This window comes from Ambystoma mexicanum, chromosome 12 (assembly GCF_040938575.1).
Source record: "Ambystoma mexicanum isolate Mex_15411 chromosome 12, UKY_AmexF1_1, whole genome shotgun sequence".
NCBI lineage: Eukaryota > Metazoa > Chordata > Amphibia > Caudata > Ambystomatidae > Ambystoma > Ambystoma mexicanum.
The window spans coordinates 662,277,752-662,299,313 of record NC_090936.1 but is presented as its reverse complement, the minus strand read 5'-3'; the positions used below and the strand labels follow the sequence as shown (position 1 = coordinate 662,299,313).

The 21,562-nt window shown below is 44.1% G+C and overlaps 1 protein-coding gene across 1 annotated transcript in view; it reads right to left on the bottom strand.

Annotated features, from left to right (window-relative positions):
* Positions 1-2,184: 2,184 nt before the first annotated feature.
* The window catches only part of SLC26A4 (solute carrier family 26 member 4), a 184,955-nt gene continuing 165,577 nt past the window's right edge, over positions 2,185-21,562 (bottom strand). Inside the window, exons 19-22 of the mRNA XM_069629147.1 lie at positions 17,077-17,131; positions 8,298-8,443; positions 6,911-6,994; positions 2,185-3,121 (exon numbers count right to left, since the gene is read on the bottom strand). Coding sequence (XP_069485248.1) covers positions 3,098-3,121; positions 6,911-6,994; positions 8,298-8,443; positions 17,077-17,131 — 309 coding nt within the window. The 3' untranslated portion in view covers positions 2,185-3,097. The remainder of the gene's footprint in view (positions 3,122-6,910; positions 6,995-8,297; positions 8,444-17,076; positions 17,132-21,562) is intronic.

Sequence of the window (21,562 nt, the reverse complement as noted above, 5' to 3'; positions counted from 1 at the left end):
AGGAAGGAAGGAAGGAAGGAAGGAAGGAAGGAAGGAAGGAAGGAAGGAAGGAAGGAAGGAAGGAAGGAAGGGAGGGAGGGAGGGAGGGAGGGAGGGAGGGAGGGAGGGAGGGAAAGGAGGGAGGTAGGGACAGGTTTCTGTCTCACATCACAGCTGCTGTATGAGGCATGCTTGACATAATCTAATGCTGACTGCATAGGCATTCCAACGTAGTGAGCCTTTGTGTTTGAGGTACAGCTGCAGGTGGTGGCCAGTGTACCCCAGCAGCTTTGCCTGGGAAACCTTGTCTAAACACGTTGCTGTTCCTGCTTTGGAGATGCATTGTGGATTATTTCGTACTCTAACTCTGCATCATCGAAGAATTTTACGCAGGGTTTACTAAACGTTTGAAGATTATCTCGAATCAATTACAATGTGGAAATAGACAATGGAAATATAGAAGGTCCCTAGTAAGTTGGAACAGCCTGATAAAGCTTAGAAAGAGACAGCCCTGGGCGAGACATTGCACCAATGGAGAAAGATACCGGAAGCCAGGGCATCATCCATAGTCTTCTCGCCGAAGTGTTATGTTTTATGTTGTTATGAGTGAGTCAAGGTTATTAATAACCAGTGGTATCTTTTCCACTATAATAAAACTTGGCCATGAGTGAGAGTAGGCATGAGTCCACACGTTAGGAATGCAAGACCACACAGACGATGCATAGCGTGATATGCTCTCTTCCTTCCCACCAGATGCACCATGAGGTGGGTGGTCACACGCGCTAGGGACTACCGTACAGAGGAGGCAGAAGCCCTGTGCGCAGCATTTGGCATGCACTTCTTGTGTTGCGGGCATAGGGCAAGCAGGGTAGCTGATTTCCCACCCCCCTGCATTTGGAAAGAGCGGTTCCGGCTCAATGCCGCCCTCACATGCGTGATTTGGCTCCTTGGGTAGATTCGGGTGGGGTGGGCATCGCGTGGGACGCTCTATCCAGCCCGGCTGAGTCTCCTACATTTTAGGGGTGCAATCAAACTAGACGAACGATTTTCCATTGGCAAAGATATTCAGAAACTGATCTAACATGCAGGTTGTGATTGGAAGATTCAGACATTGGATCTCATTGGATGTCATAAAACCTTTTGGTGGATCCTGTTGCCAGCAAAATGAGGGAGTGGGCCAGTTAATATGCAGAGCTCCCATGTTCTTCTGAAAAGCAGTTAGCCACATGAGGTCTTTTGATTGGGTCCCTGGGGTTCAATTACTGCAAAGAGAATGCCACAAGTGCGTGATTAAAATGCTGATGCCACTTATGGATTTAGACGGTATATAGATATAGTGGTCGCACAAATCAGTTGTGTTAGTACACAGGGTCTTGGTGCGCATCTTGCGAGATTAGGACTGTCAATGCATCATGGTATGGCTTCATTTTATGCCTAGGTTTACCCTGGATGACTTCTGGAGATGTGAGAAGGTTGCATGTGGATCAGATCATGTAGGATACATAAGCACTTACATGTACGCTGCTCGGGTCGCCTGGTCTGCACATGCCTATTTTGCTGAAAGATCTACCCCAAGCACTGTGCACTTTCTGGATTCATTGCATCATGTTTTCATTATGTAAGTGCTAAGCTTTTCTATTAGGACTGTTACATTTTATTCATTTTACACTATTGTCCTTATACTGTATGTCTTGCTTGGAAGAACTTTTTTTAATTTTCCAAATACAATCAATTTTGAATGATTGAGGCCTGAACATTTTTCTCTCCAAATGTGTTGGACTATGACTCACACAACCACAACCAGCATAGTCCATGGTGAAGGGTCATGGGAAACGTAGTCCGAAACATTAAGATTGTGGCAGATTCCAGACCACCTTTTCTTATCTCAGGCTGGGACAAGTCCATCAGGTGATATTCAACTTTCACAATGACATCTCAACAAGAGATCCATCTACCCTGTTCTTGGCACCTCCCCCAGCGCTTCTTTCTGACCCTTTTCCTCCACATTTCAGCTATGAGGGGAGGTTTTCTTCGGGTAAAGGCGGAGAAGACTATGGCTCGGCTGGGATTGAATTGTCTACTTGTTTGAATAGTTCTGGTTGTATATATTAGTCGCATGGTGTTCACAACCTAAAGCTGTCATTGACTCTAAATTAAAAGCTAAGGGTGAGACTGGTACTGACCAAAGAGGAAAGGAAGAGCACATTGAGACAAGAAGACATTCTTTTATTGGCCATGCATACATATTCTGTAATCTTGGGATACAGCTGTCCCGCTGCCTCCCAAAGGACATGGGCTGCAATTTCCAAGGTTAAATCAAATACCGGCTCTTAGGCTCGTGCATTGGCAGCAGCGAAAGTTCCACCCAAATGGTGGCTATCAAACCTTGTGAAGCGCAGGCGAAGTAGGCATCTGACTCACGAGGCAGGGGCAGATACCTCAATGGGTGCAGAATCCGACTTTAAGGTTGGTAGCTCTCCCTAAATTGCAGGGCGGGTTTGCACCTGCAGTTGTACCCAATTTGACATCTGCGGCAATGAAGAACCCGCGCCAGGGTGAAAGCACAACTCTCAAGGCCATGGAAATGGGGCGTGCTATCATAAAGCAATGTGGATGAGTGGAATGTGTTCATGTCTGTCGAAAACATTGCTATCAAAGGAATCCACACGTTGCGTGCCGCTGGAGTTAAGTGAATATTGTTCAGCAAAATTTCAATTCTAATTAAAAACAGAAACTCTTATACATTCATTAAAGTAATGAAAGATCCCTCTAAATAGGAAAAGTTTACAGCATTAACATCCTGACAATGTACTCCCAAATATATTCTCCAATATATCCTCGAGAATGCAGCAGTCTATCTTTTTGTCAATGTCCACATTCGTTGTTGGTGCTTTGCAATGAGACTGTGGCATGAGTGGGTGTCGTAGAAAGACACGCTGATATGCTTACAAACGAAATATGGAGGATATTGTTAAATCAAAGCCATGAGCTGCACCAATGAATAACAGGTGAGGAAAAAGAGATCACTAGCTGGTCGATACAGAGAGTGCATTCAGCTGAAGAGCCACGGTGTCATTGCGATCAACCCCACGCGCATGAATTCACCGCTTCTCCTTCTTCACGAAGCGAGTCTGCGCATAGCCTGTGATAAACAAAAAGTTGAATGAAATGCAGTTGCAAACAAATATGTCCTGAAATATCATGTTTGGTCTGTATTTCCTTGCTACACAAGGAAAAATATCAATAGTAACAACGTGTATGAGTACGCCATCGCACATTACAAAATTAGTCTGAGCATGGTAAGATTCGGCATTAGGTGACTGTGACGATTCAAGGGATCTCATCACTTCTCCCCAGGGGAGGAGTCCTTCGCTGTGAGACTAGTGAGTTAAGGCCACTACCCAATAGTCCCCCTATGGGTGGTGGAAAGTGGGACCTCACAGGGAGAGACTCCCCTTATGGGGATAAGGACTCCAGTTCCCTGAAGGAAATCCCTAATCCCTTTTCCCTTGGGATCAAGTCTTTATCGGAAATCCCTGATAACAGTACTGTCTGTTATGGTAATGTCTCTTCCACCTTTGATCCACAAATTAATATGATCGAGATGAAGAAGAGGAAAAGAAAACTGCACAGGTTGCCTCACCATAGTACTGAGAAGAGTTGACCCCAAGGAAGCATACAAATTAACTTGTTTCAAAGGAGTGTGGGAGCCCCTCTACTGAGAACGAGCGCGGGCCAAATACCTTGCTCTATAGAATTTCTTCCACTCAGGAGGGTCTACAACCACGTTTTAGCTCAACAACAGTAAAGAAGGACTTTGACTTTACACTGGGGAGGATGCAGCCACAGGAAATGAAGAGTGTGAAAGAACTGGGAAATAAAGAAGGCAGCTGGCGTGAAGCCAGCCCACCCCAGGAAGTTCAGAACTGGGAACACAAAGTTGCAAGAACGCTGATCCCCAGTGGTGGGGACATCCATGAACGCACAACGGATCCATTGCGGAGGAAGCCAAGCTCCTGAACAGTGGAAGAATGGGAAAGAAGCCAGCGTTGGCGTCACATCGGGGAAGTGGACCGTGTGGTCCTGCAACTGTGCCGGTGCCGTGTGGCCCAAGTAACTGTGGAGCCGCAAGGACGAAGTGGAGAGCAGAGTGGAGGAAGCGCTGAAGCAACTCAAGTCAGCCCAGCATCCCAAGAAGTACTAGTGATGCTGTCCCAACACTTAACAGATGAAAGGAGTAGCAGGAGACCCAGTAGGGGTTTGGGGCAGTTCAAGAATCAAGAGAGCCTCAGGAGTGATCTCCCCATCACAGCAGTGATATCCAGAGAATCAAGAGTCAAGAGAACCTCAGGAGTATTCTCCCTCCTCACAGTAGTGACACCCAGAGAATGGAGAGTCAAGCAAGCCTCGGGAGTAATCTCCCTTGTCACAGTAGTGCTATCCAGAGAACCGAGAATCAAGAGAGTCCCGGGAGTAATCTCCCTCATACAGCAGTGATACGCAGAGAACCAAGAGTCAAGAGAGCATCGGGAGGAGTCTCCCTCATCACAGTGGTAATTCAAGTAAGCATCAAGAGGATGCTAGACAACAAGAGCTGTCTGGAAGTGATCTTCATAGTTTTATAGGACAGGGAAGAACTGCAGGAACTTTAAAGCAAAGCTTTCAGGAGCCCTTGGCAAAAAGTGAAGAGAACTTTGAGGACTATTGCAAAAAGACTATCCTAAAACAGCCTTCAAGACTGTGCAAGGTGGGTCAGGAGAAGGGAGTCATTCTCCTGACCATACACTTGTTGTTGAACCAGAAACTAAAACAAAGGATTGTTGGAAAGCCCGTTCACCAGGAGAAGGGAGTCATTCTCCTGGTACTATTTTCATTTGGATGCTGAACTCTTTTGTAGATTAGTGGTAGGGTTAGAGTAGGTTTTTGGACACGACACTTTTTATTTTGAAAAACAATCTCACGAAGAGCACCCAAGTTGATATTTGTTTAGGTAGAGATAACCCTTTAGAGATAGGGAGATGTAGGTGTTTTAAATTTCTTTTCTTTTTTTTCTTTTTTAAATAAAACTTTGCTGAAATATGCCACCCCTTTGTCCGACTACTTACTCCAACACACCACACCACACAGTTGATATGAATAGATTTATGACATGGGCCTCAATTCACTGGTGCACACGCCCACATATATTAGGGGTCTTCAGGGTCCTTTTTTCTGCAGATTTGAGAATGAAATGGCTGCCACCTAGATACATCATCACACAAATGTGAAGCATAGATACACACAATTCCAGGCCTATTGCTGGTTCTTGGATAAGGGGTGGGTTGCGTTGCAGCACAGGGCTTTATTGAAATAAGGTCTATGCTCTACTTAAACACTTGAACAGAAGGGCAAAATTAAACTATGCAGCTTTGAAACCCTAAGCGTGGGAAACTGTGCTTTGATGCAGCAATACTTTGTTCTTTACATTACATAGGCCACATCAGCATATTCAGTGACATCTATAAGGATAACAAAAATGGTATGTCCAAGTTCCCATCATTGCTCAGTCCTGTACTATACTAACACACATACTGAATTTTATGTGCACACAAATAGAGCATAGGAACGTTCAGCGTCATATTCTTTGATCACTTACACCAGTCAGTATAGTCTAGAAACTGTGATGAGGCAATAGGGAACTCATGACCACATGGAGTCTACTGCTCAAGCAAGACAAAACAGAGGTCTCCATTCACCTTGGCCTACAGCCTACAACATTCAGGCCTATAATTTATTGACTATTATTCACTCCTAATAATGTACATGCTTCTCACTCTACCCTAATATCCAAGCCCACTTTGCCAGTGAAATGCATCACTTCAGCTTCAGTGTCTCAACTGGAAACTACTTCTGAGACCACCTACTCAACATCCACAAAAGCAGTCTCCCCTCACTGTCCACTCAGACAAGGCCTGGATCAATTCTCTAGTCCTCAACAAGCACATCCTTTGTAAGAGCCTATTCTTGGATTTCTCTTATCCTTTCAAAGCTTGACAAAGTCTTCAACTTTGCCACTTGCACCCTATTCAACCTGTCAAACACAGTTTGAGTGCACCCCACTGACAATAGACAGTCTGGAACCCCATTCATCCTGTACATATCTGCCCTCAATTTTCCCTGCTATCAGTAGGTTGATGATACCCTATGCATCCTGTCAATATTTACCTTTGGCATCCCATTTCTGACACTAGGCAGATTGGCACCCCATTCATCCAATCCATAGCTACCTACCCCTCCTGACACAATTCAGGTTGGCACACTATTCCTCCTGTTCACATCTAATTGCACCTGGCCTGATGCCAGCAGATTGGCACCCTAAACATCCGGAACATATCCACCACCCTCCCGACACCAGTAGTTTTGCACTCTATTCATCCTGTGCCTTTCCACTTTCACTTTCCCACCTCATTATACACAACAAAGACCACTTCACATTTTTGAACAATCATTTTTGAATCTGTTGTTGGCCTCACCCCTCTTTTTTGCACTGGTCATATCCCCCTGTAGCCCAAGCCGCATGCTTCACTGGCTAATTGAGCATTGCCTCACCATCCTAACCTCCCTCACGGTGCTGCTTCTAGATCCGGAAATAGTGTTCAATTTTAGCACTGCTCGCTGGGGACAAAATACATCTATGCACACCTTCCAAATGGCTCTAAGAAACCATCTCCAACTGCATGATCGCCCCATGTGCCTCTGCCCTTCACTTTGTTAACCAACAATTTCACCAAATCTTTTATGGTCACCCTCTATACTATCATGGCTCTCTGTATCATCGTCTATTTTTCAAATGCCCCCTGCACCTCGTGAAAACCTCTACACAGTACTACATATATATACACGCATACACACAAACCAGTCCATAGATCAGAGAGGGCAATGCATGACGTACCTCTTCCTGAGCATCAAGTTCATTTTCAGATGGTTCCAGACCTGTAAATTCTAGTGGTTCCTTGGATTCTTGCATCAGCGATATCTAAATATTAAAAAAATATATTAAAAAAGAGGCAAGCGTAAATAAATACACTTGTTCACACACATGAAAATATATTAATTGTTACAGTTATAGGGACTGCCCTTCGTCACACAATATGTACCCTTTTTCGCATTACGTTTTTTAAAAGTTGGATGCAAAGTCCATTACGTCTAGTGATAGCACTGGACTTAAAAGATGCATCTCTTTCTAACTCTGTCCACTCAAAAAAGGGTCAGTTTTAATAATTTGGAAATGTATTTTATTGGACGAGATTGCTTGCTTAATTTATTGAGAGAAAGAGAGAGAGAGAGAGAGGGGGAGAGAGAGAGAGAGAGAGAGAGAGAGAGAGAGAGAGAGAGAGAGAGAAAGAGAGTGTGGGGGGGGGTCGGGGGGGGGGTTCAGGGGACAAGAATGAAACATGAACCAGGTTGGCCATTGCTTTGCTGTTATAATGAGTTCCTAACCCATGACCAACTGCACTGGCAATGCCAATTGTGTGATACTGAACCTTCATCAAGTACAATTAAAGGAAAGGGAACAGTCCAGGCATAGTGGATATGTGTTGTAGACATTAGTTTGAGGTGCAATCTGGAATGAATACGTAATGAATTAATGGAGTGAAAAAATAAAAAGAAACTGTTCTTCTATTACACCCTGTGCTTATATTGAATCTGCCCTTATCCTGAACCTGTGCCTATACTGGACTCTCTACATAATGCAAACCTTCCATACCTTCAATCAATTTATCAGCCTACATTTGAAACTACATTCTAATTTTCATTTTTAAAGATGAAGCCGAATAGCATAAACTGTGCTTTGAAAGGTTTGCCAAGGGGTTTGGCCAGGCAATTGGGGCTTGCCACTTTCTAAACTTCTCAAAGCTTGGCAAACATCTGTCAGTTCTTATTGGAAACGCACCCTGCAGGTAGGGTTCTACTTTTCATCTCGCTCAGCTTACCTAGTTCAGCTGGACTCATCTCCCCTACCCAGCAAACTCGGTTTAGCATAGTGGAGAGAAAGGTTTTAGTAATGAAACAAAATCAATCTCTGCCATATCCTTCTGGTCTGAGCCAGCGCAATCTAAAGACTACAGAGTAAAATGTCTTGTGTGATATGTTCAGTGTGTGCGTGGCACGATTCACACATGCTCTTTCACTAACAGTGTGAAAGTGCCTCCATGCTACATACATATAATTATTTTTAAAAACCATACTCGTGAATGCCTGTGTTGGACTAAAGCCCTTGAAATTTCTTAAAATAAACATCCTCGCTGCAACATCAGTAGCATAAAGGGCCTTCGTACCTTCTCAAAGATTGGATCCTCCAAGTCTTTGAACATGTTCTGACTCTGTATGTAAAGGACAGCATCGTGAACAGTCAAGAAGAATATGTCCTGCTTGATAATGTCGTCGAAGAAGTGACACGTTTCAAACTTGCGGAGGACGTCATCTAAAACAAATCAACATTTTTGAGACTGTTACTGAGCAGGACATCATCTAGCAAACAAAGCTGGACACCAACCAACAACAAAACCAAAAATCAACTAACAACACAAACTAATAAAGCTATACATCAACAAACACAACTGGACATCAATAATGTTCAAAATCAACCAACAAAAACAACAAACAATCATCACAAATCAATAAACAACACAACATGTAAAGATAGACATCAATGAACAACAGCAACAAAACCTCAAACCAACAAACAACACCAACAAAGTAGTACATAAAAAAACAGTGGGCAACAAACATTTACTGTCAACATTTTTTAAGTTTCAAAAAATATATCTCTTTTTATTTTCAAAGAGCATCAGAAATTTGGGATACACAGTACAGGCCTGCATAAACAGAAATACATTAAGTATAGTTTTAAGAAATAGAAAATTGTGTTATTTCATTTGTAAGGCACTTATACAGCAAGTTAATTGTGTTTCAAAGCGCCCACAGGGCAACAAGGAGGGAACATAGGAATAAAAATCTAATATAACAATGAAGGATAGAGGCGGACCTACTAGGCCTTGTGAGCATTTAGAATGTGCAAGTGCAGAGAGAGAGCGAGAGGGAGAGAGAGAAAGGGATGAGAGATAGGGGGATAAGTGCAAGGTGTACCAGGAGGGAAGTGCTAGGGAGCCATGTGCTAGGGAATGAGCATCCGTAAGTTCCTAGGTGAGTGGTCAGTTGCCTATAAATAAATAAGTGCAAGCTTGTGGTGGCATAGGCCAGTGGGTGCTGAAGCAAGTGCTGGGAGCAGGCAGAGGCTGAAGGCGATTGGGTATGGGAGGCCAGGGCCCAAGATGACAAATAAGGGCCCTGATCACCAATCTCAGCAACTGTGGGGTTTTAGCAGAGGAGGGATGAGGGGAAGGAGGAGGTGAAAAAGAAAGTCTTGAGGAGCTTTTGGAATTTGAGGAGATCCAGCTCATGACGACGAGGAAGGGGGAGGCTGTTCCATAGGAGGGAGCCTGCAGAGGAAAGAGATCACCCACCAGCTCGCTCTTTAGCAAAGCACTTGTCACACAGAGAGTAGGTGCCGAGGAACTTAGAGATCTGGAGGGAGAGTATTTTGTGAGATCAAGTTGTAGATACATGACAACTGTTATTAATCATGACAGTGTATAAAAGTCTTCAGAACAATTATTTCAGCACCCACAACACCTTTTGTTGTCAGAGTTTCTTGGGGGGCCCCAAGGGACACTTTCAGCTAGAAAGATCATAGAATGAGGAATCCTTTCCAGAACAGCAAGCCACAATCCCAAACATATGAAGATATGTTGTACCACCATACCAACATTTCCAGAAAGTGTGTGGGCTTCCACAAGTGACGGTTTATGCGTATGTGATGGCTTTCAATATTGATCAAAGCATATTTTTGGTTCAGTAAGCCTACCACTCAGATTAATGTGGAACCTTGGATTATCTGATAATACTTCTTGCCCGTTGGATTCTGAAATGTACATGTCCATTGCATTACACCAGTCTAGTGTACATTTTTCAAAGACTGACATTTCAGAAGTCGTAAGAAAAAGGTACAACTGTGAAATGTTCCATCATGAAGGTTTCCCTTGCAATCTGTTAATCACTCAGTCCCTAAGCTCGCTCATCCCTCATCGCAAGCCTAAATTGGTGCACCAGTAGGTTGAAAGACTTCACTAATTTATTCTGTAAGAAATTAGAGAAATGCAAGATACCATCTCTCATCCTTTTGATGCACAGTTTCTATCAGGTGAGTCAGGTTGTCCCAAACACATGGGGCCTCATTACGACCCTGGCGGAACGGGTTAAACGGCGCCGTAAAAGGTGACGGCGCCGTTCAACCCGTTCCGCCACATTACGAGATCCCCTCGCGGGACACGTTAAGCACGTCTGGGAAAACCAGGCGTGCTTACCGGGTCCCGCGAGGGGAAGAGGGAGCAAACAACAGGCCATCTCGTAATGGCCCGTTGTTTGCTCCCTCTCCCATCCCCATTCTGCCCCATGGGGCAGAATGGGGATGAGGAGCACAGCATTACCGCCACCCGCGAATGGGCACTTACCGGCACATTTAACTCGTAATGGGCCAGTAAGTGCCCATTCAAGGGTGACGGTGACGGACGCGAGTTCAGCGGTAGTCGTGCCTGTAATGCAGGCACGGCTACCGTTCGAACTCGTAATGAGGCCCATGGTGTTACTGAGAGGGCGTACCCTAGTCCCTTTTCAGTCAGGAACATTGAAAAGGCCTTCTAGTTGTTTCTATGATTTCTTGGAGGGCTACCCAAGAATGTAATCTGATTGTGTTTATTTAGGAACAACCTCAATCCAAACTTTGCTTTCCCTATCACAATCCAACTTGTCATCTTCCAAGACAGTATTTGAATATAAAGAGTGATCATAGATGTAACTCCTGGCCCAGATGGGCTCTTTCAGGTATGGGATTAAAGGCAGGTGCATGTAGGGGGTAAGGTAAAGGAACAGCCAGCAGAAAAAGCAAAGACCCAGACCCAGGGGGTTTAAAAGTCTTTACTTGAATGTGTATGTGCTTGACTGGATTTACCTGATTGACCCATGTATCCCCACCATGGAAGACACATACAACTCAGGGACAATGAACAATGGGCAGGTCTCCCCTGCCAGCAATAATGGACTTACCCGAGAAGGAATCCAAAAGGGAATTCGCTGTAACAGTTAGAAGTGTCATTTAGAAGAAGAGGCAGACAAAGATATAGAGAGAAATAAGGAAAGGAAAAAGAGAAAAAAAGAAGAGTTGCGCTCCCCGAGGGTCTGCACCCTTCAGCGGCCTCCCAGAGCGTCAGAGAGGTGGCTGGCCAGGCTGCATATGCCAGCAGCAGCCCGGCAAAAGCTAAAACGTCATGGGCCAAGTGTGGTGTGAGCCTGAGGTGAAAGACCGCCCCCAACCCGAGGCCACAGGAGTGAGGCGACCCTGTGGCAAGCAGCGGCGCAGCCTATGCGGCAAAAGTCTGCCCAGAGGCCAGTCCAGGAAGACCGTGAACATTGGAAAGCCTGGATCACATAACGATTGCGTGGCCCAATTAAGAATTATGCCCCAGCCTGGGGCTGTGTGATTGTTGCCTGGGAGGGTACAGTCCACACAGTGGCCATCCCTGGCGGTCAGCAGAGAGCGAGAGTCCTGGGCCACGTGGAGCATGGTGGCGTGAGTGTAGATGGCAGCATGGCCTGGGCGGAAGTCCACCTGCCCCGGGGTAGACAGGGTGGGTGGTGAAGATAAAGAACCCCAACGGAACCAGCATCGTGCAAGGCCAGGACTCATTGCGGATTGCATGGTGGATCGGTGAAGATCCACCCAGTTGGGACTTCCCTGCCTGCTATAAATCAGACCGCCTACATTGAGGGAATTTACAAAGGGCTCCAAAAGGCCGGCAGAGCAGCACCACAGAGGAAAATAGAAGCGCTCCCAAAGTCCTATTGTACAAACACCTGCACAGCGGAAAAAATCAGGGCTCATCAAGTCGTAGCACTACCAAGTAGGAAAGAATAGAGCCCCTCAAGCCCTATCACTTACCAACACCACCACAGAGGAAATGAGAGATACTTCAGCCGGTAAAGTCCATTTATTTCCTCATCCCCTGGTAGCCAGCTGTGCCAGAACGGGGTTTGATAGAGTGATGCATGACAGTGAAAAACGAGAAGCATTAAGGCACTATACTTTATAAAGTTATTAGATATATATGACTGACAAGTGGAGACAGACTGGGGCACGGAAATTAAAGGCGGACTGCAGCTGCCAATGTTATTTAAAAGAAAGAAATGCAAATAAAATAAGCATGGGGAGAAGGAGGAAATGCAGGGAATGAGGAGATGGGAGCCCAGTGGAAGTGTGAAAAGGAACGTGCTCAAAGTTCACATGGTGTGGGGTTTGTTTCACATAGTACATACTACTTTGTAAATGACATAACGAGCCTGGATTGGTACCATAAAACTAGGGACTACATAGAGTTTGCCTAAAACACCTGTAGTTTGGGAAGGCCAAAACCACCTTTCACAGAATTGTTTTTAACTTTTCAAGGGAGAACATTGGTTTTCTGGTGGCGCATAGAAACTGATTCATATGAGCCATCAAATTTCATGAAATACAGTTGGGGCATGTTCAAAATAAATTGGGTACTAAAGTCATTTTGATCATGTTTAATGGCTCCACAAGCTTAGCTATGTGCTTGCCACCTCTGATCATTGTCCATTATCTTAACCAATAAAGTTTCAATGCTCAACTCACCATTCTGAATAAGCTGCAGTTGGTTTGGAACCACCATGTTTGTGACCCTACACATTTGAGCGCCCTGCGTGCATTTCTGTGAAAACCTGTCAATTGGCATCAATCTCAATGTCCCCCAATTCACTATGAATCCACTCACCAAGTCAAATTCTTTAATCACATCTAGAACAGCCAGGACAGAAAAAGAGGTGACATTTGTATTCCCTGAACTTGAAGACAACCCTCAGAAAAGTTTAATTAATTCTTAGGAAAATGTCTATAGAATGAATAATTACAAAATTCTGGCATGGTGAGAGAAGGCAGTGCCTGTTTCCAGTCTCTTCAGATGGAACACTCCTCAAACAACATCTAATTAACATTAACTAGGAATTTGGAACTAACATGTTTAGCCCTCTTCTAAATTTTGCTCCAAAGCCTTTGTGGCCTAAGGCAGGAAAAACAAAAGTCCACTCCTAGTTGTCAAACGCCTTTTGGACATCCACAATAATTAATACAGTCAGAGAACCATGTCTCCTAGGGGCTTTATTGACATTCTGTGACTTCCTTTAATTATTGTAGACAAAATATCCCTCAAAAGGCTAGTCTCATCTTTTCCACCTAATTATGTAAGCACTTGGTTCAAACACACCGTTTACACTTTGAGCAACACATTTGAGTCAATATTAATTGATGACATAGGGCAATATCTAGAACACTCAGTTATTTGCCCTTTTTATGTATTACAAACATTATGCTCTGTTGTTAATTTCAGCAGCAATGTAACATTTGTTAACACCATCATTAAACACCTTACGCAGGGCAGAAGCTATAAGAACTTTGAACGGACCCATCCAATTCATGCACTAGTCTGCCAGGCCTTGCAACCTTATTGCTTGGGAGATTAGTAATAGCATCCCTCACCTCTTGTAGTGAGGAATCCCAGTCTACCTCTATTGCCTCCTCTACAAACCATTTTGTTTAGATCCAATTTGTATAGATATTCTTTGATTTCTTAAGTGTTTAAATCATGTATTTAAGTGTTTTTTCACACATAGGTGTTGGCAAAAGGTCCTCAATTCTGTGCATATTTGGGATTTCTGTATAAGTCGCACCCCAAAACATTTCCAGATGATGCAGTAAACAGCTCTAGATACTTGTAGTTAGTTGATGCTTTAAGTTAAAAGTGCTCTGCACCTTTTGCAAGGTTCCCATTTAGGTTTCTGGAGGGGAAAGTATGCAAATCCAGCCTTGGCAGTGCACACCCTATTAATCGCGTACAACATATTGAGGTTTATATTTCAAGTTTATATAATTTCTGTGCCTCTCAAAATCCCTTTCTGTTGTCTTTAGATTTCTTTCCCACTCTATAAGCCTTCCCCAGTTTTTCGTCCTGCCTTGCAATGACAAGAATTTATCTTTCAAATAGGCCTTAAAGGAAATCAGATGCTGTTGTGGTTATTCACACTGTGAACATTCATGGACTGATATTTTCTAATTTCTTTAGAAATCCCATATTTCATATCTGGATTGTTATGCGTGTGTGTGTTTCCGCAAAGGCATTGGATAAATTAGCCAAAATCAGAAAATAATCAATCTCTGAAAATAAATTATCAGCATTGTTGTCCCTTGTTGTGGTTTTATCCAGTACCTGCATATCTACGAGGCCCATTTCAGAATTTTGCCCACAGTGGAATGGAAGAGCCACAGAGAACAGAGCAGGCCCAGAAGATGGGAGACCAGGGTACCGGAGCAGGGAAGACGTTCAAGGAACAGGGGGGGGGTCTGGGTAAGGGGGAGCAGCCTGAAGGGATAGAGGCGTGGGGTAACTTAACAAGGAGGGTTTGAGTGGGGCAGTGGCATGAGAAACACAAGGTGCAGCGAGGAATGTGTGGCCAGGCCGGCAGTGTAGGGTGGAAGGGGGCAATGGTATGGAGGAGTTCATGGGCTGAAACCACAGATGAAAGAAGCCTATTCCCAGTCCATTTGAGGCTGCTCCAAGGTGTCCAAACAAAGGAGGCCCTTTTAAGGAGCGGCCTAAGTGGTTGGGCAATAGACATTGAACCCTTCTTAGAGCATTACAACCAGGGGTGGATTACAATCCATTTCCATGAGTACCTTGCTGCCTGGAAACCTCAGTAGTTTCCCAATAACAGTGTCAAAATGAGTACCAAATGTGCCTTAGGCAAACAGAGTCATTCCTCAAACTTGCTATCAAATACACTCCTTTTTTATTTTTGGCCTTTTATTATCAAGCTTATATGTTCAACCATATATTTAAAAAAAGAACACAGAGATGGCTACAATTGGTGAAGAAACTCATGTAGTACTGCCTCCTAAATTAACCCATACACAATAAAGTAGCTTCCTCCTCATTGAGGTGTGTCTTCTGGAGGAAATCTCGAAAACATTTCCATTTCATTTTTGGTTGGCCAACAATTATCACGTCTTGAAAGGGCCTTTAAAGCCATGAACCTATCCTTATGTGGAAGAAAGTGCTAGAAAATAAAATGGAGGCATGGCAAATGTTGTTATTAAGGGTACTTTGACTTGCCAAGTGAGTCACAGGACTGTATTGACCCCTGGTCTTTGAGAACCATCTGTGTCAGAGTAAGGCTTCCTATCAGAAGTCATAAAGATGGCATACTTCTTCCACGTCACTTCTAAACCTTCCCTGACACCAGTACATCTCAATGTTAGAACAGGCCATACCATTACCCTCAGGGCACATGTTTGTCACCCTTACTCTTTAACTTGTATATTAGGCCACTATATCTTGGATAACCTGAAATTGTTTTCTGCCAACTATGCTGATGATACTCAGCTGGTACTGGACTTGTCTGGGTACTACACCCTGGACTCCACTAGTGTACAATCCATCTACTCTTGAGGAGTGGATGGATTCCAATTGGATTTGCCTTAACGATAGCAAGACTGAGCTTTTGATTTTTGGTTCCACAAATGTTTAATCTAAACTTGACCCCACTTATCAGTTTTTTACCATCAAAGACTGTTGTATTCCAATTTCTAAGAAAGTTAAAATTATGGGTCTTGTTTTTGATTCTCTGATCAGTTCCGACACGCATATTACCCAGACTGTAAAGAACTGTTCCCATTACCTTAAACTCTTGAGCAACCTCTGCCCGTTCATAACTGAACCTAACTGTTCCTCATCCACTCCGTCAACTATTTTGTCAAGGTTGGATTATGGTAATGCCCTTCTGATTGGCGCTCAAAAGAGGAGTCTTTAGGACCTCCAGGTTATACAGAGTGATGTAGTGCGTGTCATTAAAGAAAAATTCCAGAAGAGAACATAATACCTGTAGTCGTCAGGAACTCCACTGGCTTTCCATTACTACACGCATACAATTTAAAGTATCGACTCTTGTCCACAAATCTATTCATTATTCCGCTCCTACGTATATAAAAAAAATCAGACACTTTCCTACCAACCTCCAAGGAAACTCTGTTTGCCTCCCTAGGACTGATTCAAACTCCTCAATTCAAGCTAGCCAACAGCCTGAGTAAGCCATTTCCCCTGTGCTTGCTGCAAAAATGTGGAACACACTGCCCCTGGACCTTAGGCTGGTAAACAACTTAACTATGTTTCGTCGACAGCTGAAAACTTGCATCTTTCACTGATTTTTGACACCTTCTGATATACGGGACAATATATGTTTTCTATTGTCCCGTTTTTCTTTGTTTTTTGTCGTTCTTGTGTTTTTGTTCCGGCGCCCCGATGCCTGTGGGCATTCGCCACCTTATAAACATATAAACATAGACATTGTCTGGGTTTGATGTTTGGAAACTTTAATGTGCGCTCACTTGATCAGTGCTGTTGTTAGGCCCAGTAATGTGAAAAGTAGCTAGTGAAAAGATATTCAAATTACTGAGTAGGGACCTGGGGTTGCGGGCTGGGAGATAATGCATTACTGATGATTCCTGTCATCATCCAAATCTCTTCCAAAGCATTCACCCCAAATGCACTGACATATAGTTAAGCAGCATGCACGCCAAGATGTTTGGTTCAATTTCACAAAGCCAACATTTCTCTTTGGAATTTTTGGGAATGCCAGGCAATTTTATGGGAAGCCGGGTGCCTCCATTTTGTGGCATGTTAGACTGCTGGCCGATCACACCACACCCCAATGTATCACGACATAGCACCTTTAAATCAAGGCCAGAGTGGTTTTGTGCGAAGGTGTCAGAGAATATTGCAACTAAATGGGGAATGAATGCAGGTCAATGAAGCAAATTGTACACAAATGCAACAGCCAATGTGTGTGCAAGGTAAAAGGATACACATCCATTGTGTGCATCAGAAAGAAGCAAGCACAGAACAATGTTAAAATCATGCACGTGGAAAGCGTTACCTTGATGTGCAGCAATGAAGACTTTCACATCAATCCGCTGGAACTCTTTCCAAATCTGAAAAGAAAGGAAGTCGTTGGAGAAGTTATTGGATACATGGATGCTTGTGCGTAGAGTTAGTATTGTGTATCTGTAAGATATTGATTAATGTATTATGCTGCTAAAAGGTTTAAAGAGTTGTGATTACAATAAAAAACAATTATAATATGGTGGAGTAAATAACACTACAGTCATCTTTCTGGTGAAGTGATTAATGACAAGGAGCAATTGAAATGTATTCTGATAACTACATATTTCTTTTCAGGTTACTGGGATATTGCTTCTTTTCCTGAGAACCTTTCTGGTCTAACTTATGCAGCCGAAAGACTGCCCTCCTTTCTATCACACCCTCACGAAATGTATCTTGTGACCATTTAACTATTTTATTTTGTCCCCCTGGTATATCATGTCAAAGATGCCACAATAATCACACCAACTCTCAAAGATGGTTCAAGGGCTATTTGTAAATTATTTGTGGGCTCTCGGGCCGTCCCTATCTCTCTCTTCTTATTTTGAATCTCAGCCCTCAACCAATTTTCCCCAATCCTGAGGTTAGTAGATATCAAAGGTTGACCGCTACTTTCTATAGTCTGATTTGTCCTGGTGGTGATTACCTAAAGGCAGAATCACCCCTTCTACCTAACACTGCCTCAGGAATTTCCTAGCTGTCCCTACCCTATCCAGTGGTTAGTACTCTATGGTATTTCGGATTGTGCCATACAATTACCCTCTTTGATTCAGACTCTCTCAGGCACGCTAACTCTCATCCTTTCCTTTTCCTACACTTTTGTTTTATCCACTCCACCACCCTCTTTCCTCCCATCGCCTGACCCTTCAAAGTTCAGACTCCTCCTAGGCCCTACCTCCACTCTTTAATGTTACTCCTCCCTCCAACTCACCACTACTCCCTCCTCCACACTCCTCTACTTCTCTCAAATTACTACTCCTCTCACCAAATCTCTACTCTTCCCTCCAAATCATTACTCCTCCCTCCAAACCACTGCTCCTGCCTCCAAAACCACTACTCAGACATCCTCCATTCACTCAGTACCATCTGCTTCACAAGCGCTCCTTACACTAACCTCTCTATACACCTTTCAAACACCCACACAAACCCACACTGCAGGAGCCCTTTCACTCTTTAGCCATTGCCTCACCTGCTCCAAAATTCGTCCCACAGTCCACCACTCCTTCCACTTTTCTGGTAGTCTCCTAGTCATCCTCCACTTCCTGCCCTAACCTTGCCCGAATAACCCACACTTCTTGCTTACTGTTCCTCCCTTATATTTCCCCTCCTTCCTGGCAATTGGACTTCTCTCCCTGGTCAATCTTGCCCTGTCTTCAGCACCTGGGGCGTGTATGTGCATTACATAGGACTAACTAGTGGGCTAAGCCCCGCCCACTTTCCTCATGCTGGGTTGCAGCAGAACTGCCCCAGCAGACCAGCCTGGTGTTTGTTTTCCTATCACAGAGTTAACTGTTATACTTCCTAAGTTACTGTAACTGGTGGAGAGTAGATACTTCTCCCCCTTTAGTCAATGGTGGTCTCTTGGGTTCCTGTCTCACTGCTCAGGCATGCCATAGTCTTCCAGTGGTGCCACAATGTCTGTCTCTTAACCACATTTGCAGGTGGCTCTTCTCTCCTACTCAGCAGTAGGCCGGTGAAGCCAGTGCTGTACACTGGCAGGGTAATTGCTATTCTCTGTGTCTCTCTCTCTCTCTCTCTCTGACTGGCTGACGGGTTACATTTTCCCCACTAGGAACATTGAGCACCTGATCGGATTGCTCTTTTTGGGGTTTCTGCTGGTTTCTGGGTCTTGATGAGCTGTCTCTAGAGAAAACAGAGAGATATTGGCCAGTATCTGATAATCCAGGCAAAGCTTGAGCAAAGGGTGGTCTACACAAAACACAGAAGCATACTGGCACTAGGGGGGAGGGGGGATCATAGAAATTGGAGCTCTCGCTGCTGCCACCGTCCACCTCAGGGTTAACACTGGCTCTAGATTTCTCCCTGGTAGGCCACCCACCTTTGGCCCAAAGGGGTTCCTGTCCCCTCTTGACAGGACCAGGTTACTGGCCTTGTGACAATTGACCTTTTGAAAAAAGTATCCTTTGAATTAGACTCTGAAGCAGCAGTGGGTAGTGTACAATGGCATCTTAAACTAAGTGAAACACTCTGCGTGTCGTGTGCAAAAAGAAAATATATGTTTTATAAACCAGGATCCTAATGTGAGTCCTACAGCGACAGGTACACCTCTATGTCTCTCTCTCTCTCTCTCTCTCTCTCTCTCTCTCTCTCTCTCTCTCTCTCTCTCTCTCTCTCTCTTATTTGACAAACATATATATATATATATATAAGGAAGGTGTCTATAACCTGCAACTCTACAGATGTTTTTGCCTACGACTCCTGTGATCACACAAAGTATACTGCACTAGCATGCGTGGATGGGAGTTGTAGTCAAAAACATCTGGAGAGCCAAAGGTTCCAGAAACCTTGTTTAAGGTGAGCTTGTCAAATGTTTTTGCATTCATGTTCTTGTTCAGCTTAAGTAATGTATGTTATATGAAGCAATGGACTTATATTTGTACACAGACCTAATACATAAGAAGGGTGCGGCCCTTATATGTAGATATAGTCAAGCATTATTCTCTGGTTCGTACTAGTTTAATTGATCCTAGACAGCACCGAAGCCACTCTAACCCCTGTTGGTAATCCCATTGGTTCATGCTATTGCCCGGTTCTCATAGTTGCTCTAGCCACGGCTCCTCTCGCATCCTGTTCCCACTCCTGCTTGTGCTCTTTTCTGCACTCGTGCTGGAGTGGCTGCTGCACACGCTCCTGCTTTCAATGGTGTTGAGGCACTGCTTCGGCACGGGTCCCTGGATGCCGCTACTCCTGCTTTGTCTCTTGCTTTGCTGCATGGCCACTGAGACTGTCTCGCCTTCACATGATTTTACAGTGAGTCTATCCTTGCACTTCTAGTGTGTGGCAAATCCAAAATGTGTCATGCACCATGGGCCTTAGTGGTGAGTATGGGAAGTTAGGATAGCAAGGTGCCCTGTTGAGTTGGATGCCAACCAGAACCATGGCATAAAGTACCTCCCTTTTCGTGGGCAACACATGAGGACACCTTTCTTCTGCACATGCTTTTTGTATTTCTTCTTCTCCATTGGCTGCAGAAGAGGGGGGCAGTTAAGGATTTCTTTGGTGCCCTTGCTGTGCAACCGATCTCCTTGTCCTATGGTCTTCTGCTGCTGCTGAACTCTTTGCGGGTCTATAATATCATGCTCTCAGTTCTGAGCATGATTTCGGAATCGCTGCCCAAGACTCTGGTAGAAGAGCTCTGATTGCCACACAATCTCTCCCAAAACGTGGCTCTGCTAGTTTAATCCTTTGGTCTATGGATGATCTGAACTCTCGCTATCTCGCTCCATCGCTCTCTCTCTTGCTCTCTCTCTCGCTCTCACGCCTGCTCTATGCTGATTAGAGACCTGAACGTTCAACATTATATGCATCATTATTCCTGCACTTTCCATGCATCCTGTGTACAGAAACTAAGATTACAGGTTCATTTGTGGCTGACTCCAGGACTAGAGCATCTCAGCGTAGGGCAACTTAATTCACATCCCAGGAGTCAAACTCCAACATCAACCTACCACAGAGCCTACCTGCATGCCTGAGATCACAAATGACACTTTGAAACTGTGGAGTGCTGCTAGTGGAAGATTTGTACATTAAACACTTAAATGCAATGCAATCACCTCTGAAAAGAAACAACTAGGTTTGCCCTTTATTTTACAGCTCTACAGGCTAACCTAGTTTTGTGTTTGAGAAATTGAAGAGAAAGACCACGGCCCAGATCCTCCCTACTGTCCAATTTGGGACCCAGTGTGCACAGCAGAGATTTAGGTTGCATATTTTCAAAAATAAATTGGCTGCGTTTCTCAGGAATTCCTCTTTTACATTCCGATAGGCACATTCCTTTGCTTAGGTGTGAACTGTGCTTCCATGGTGTTCACCATGTTGTACTAATGGTAGATGTGCCAGTGCACATTTAGTAAGTGCACGTCTTCTTGTGCATGGGCAAACGGTTGTTCTAAGCTTGAGCCCCAGCTCAGTCCCTGAATATCTTCCACCAATTACTAGAAACACTGAATTGCTTCTGGCTTATCATAAGAATAATAAAACATCTGAAAAACACAAAATCCTGAGAATCACAATGTAGAATGAACAATTTAATTTTTAAATAAACACCAGAGGCTGATTTTAATCTCAGTTTGGAGAAATCAAAATGATCACAGCTCTTGATTACTTTTTTGATACTATACTTAAGAAATAACACCCGATCCAACAGGTTGGATGGGTGGTAACCGCCCGTGGCCTGAGCCAAGCGAGAGTTTAATGATGGGCCCTGGCACTATTACCACCCGATCCGGACTGGGTGTTAT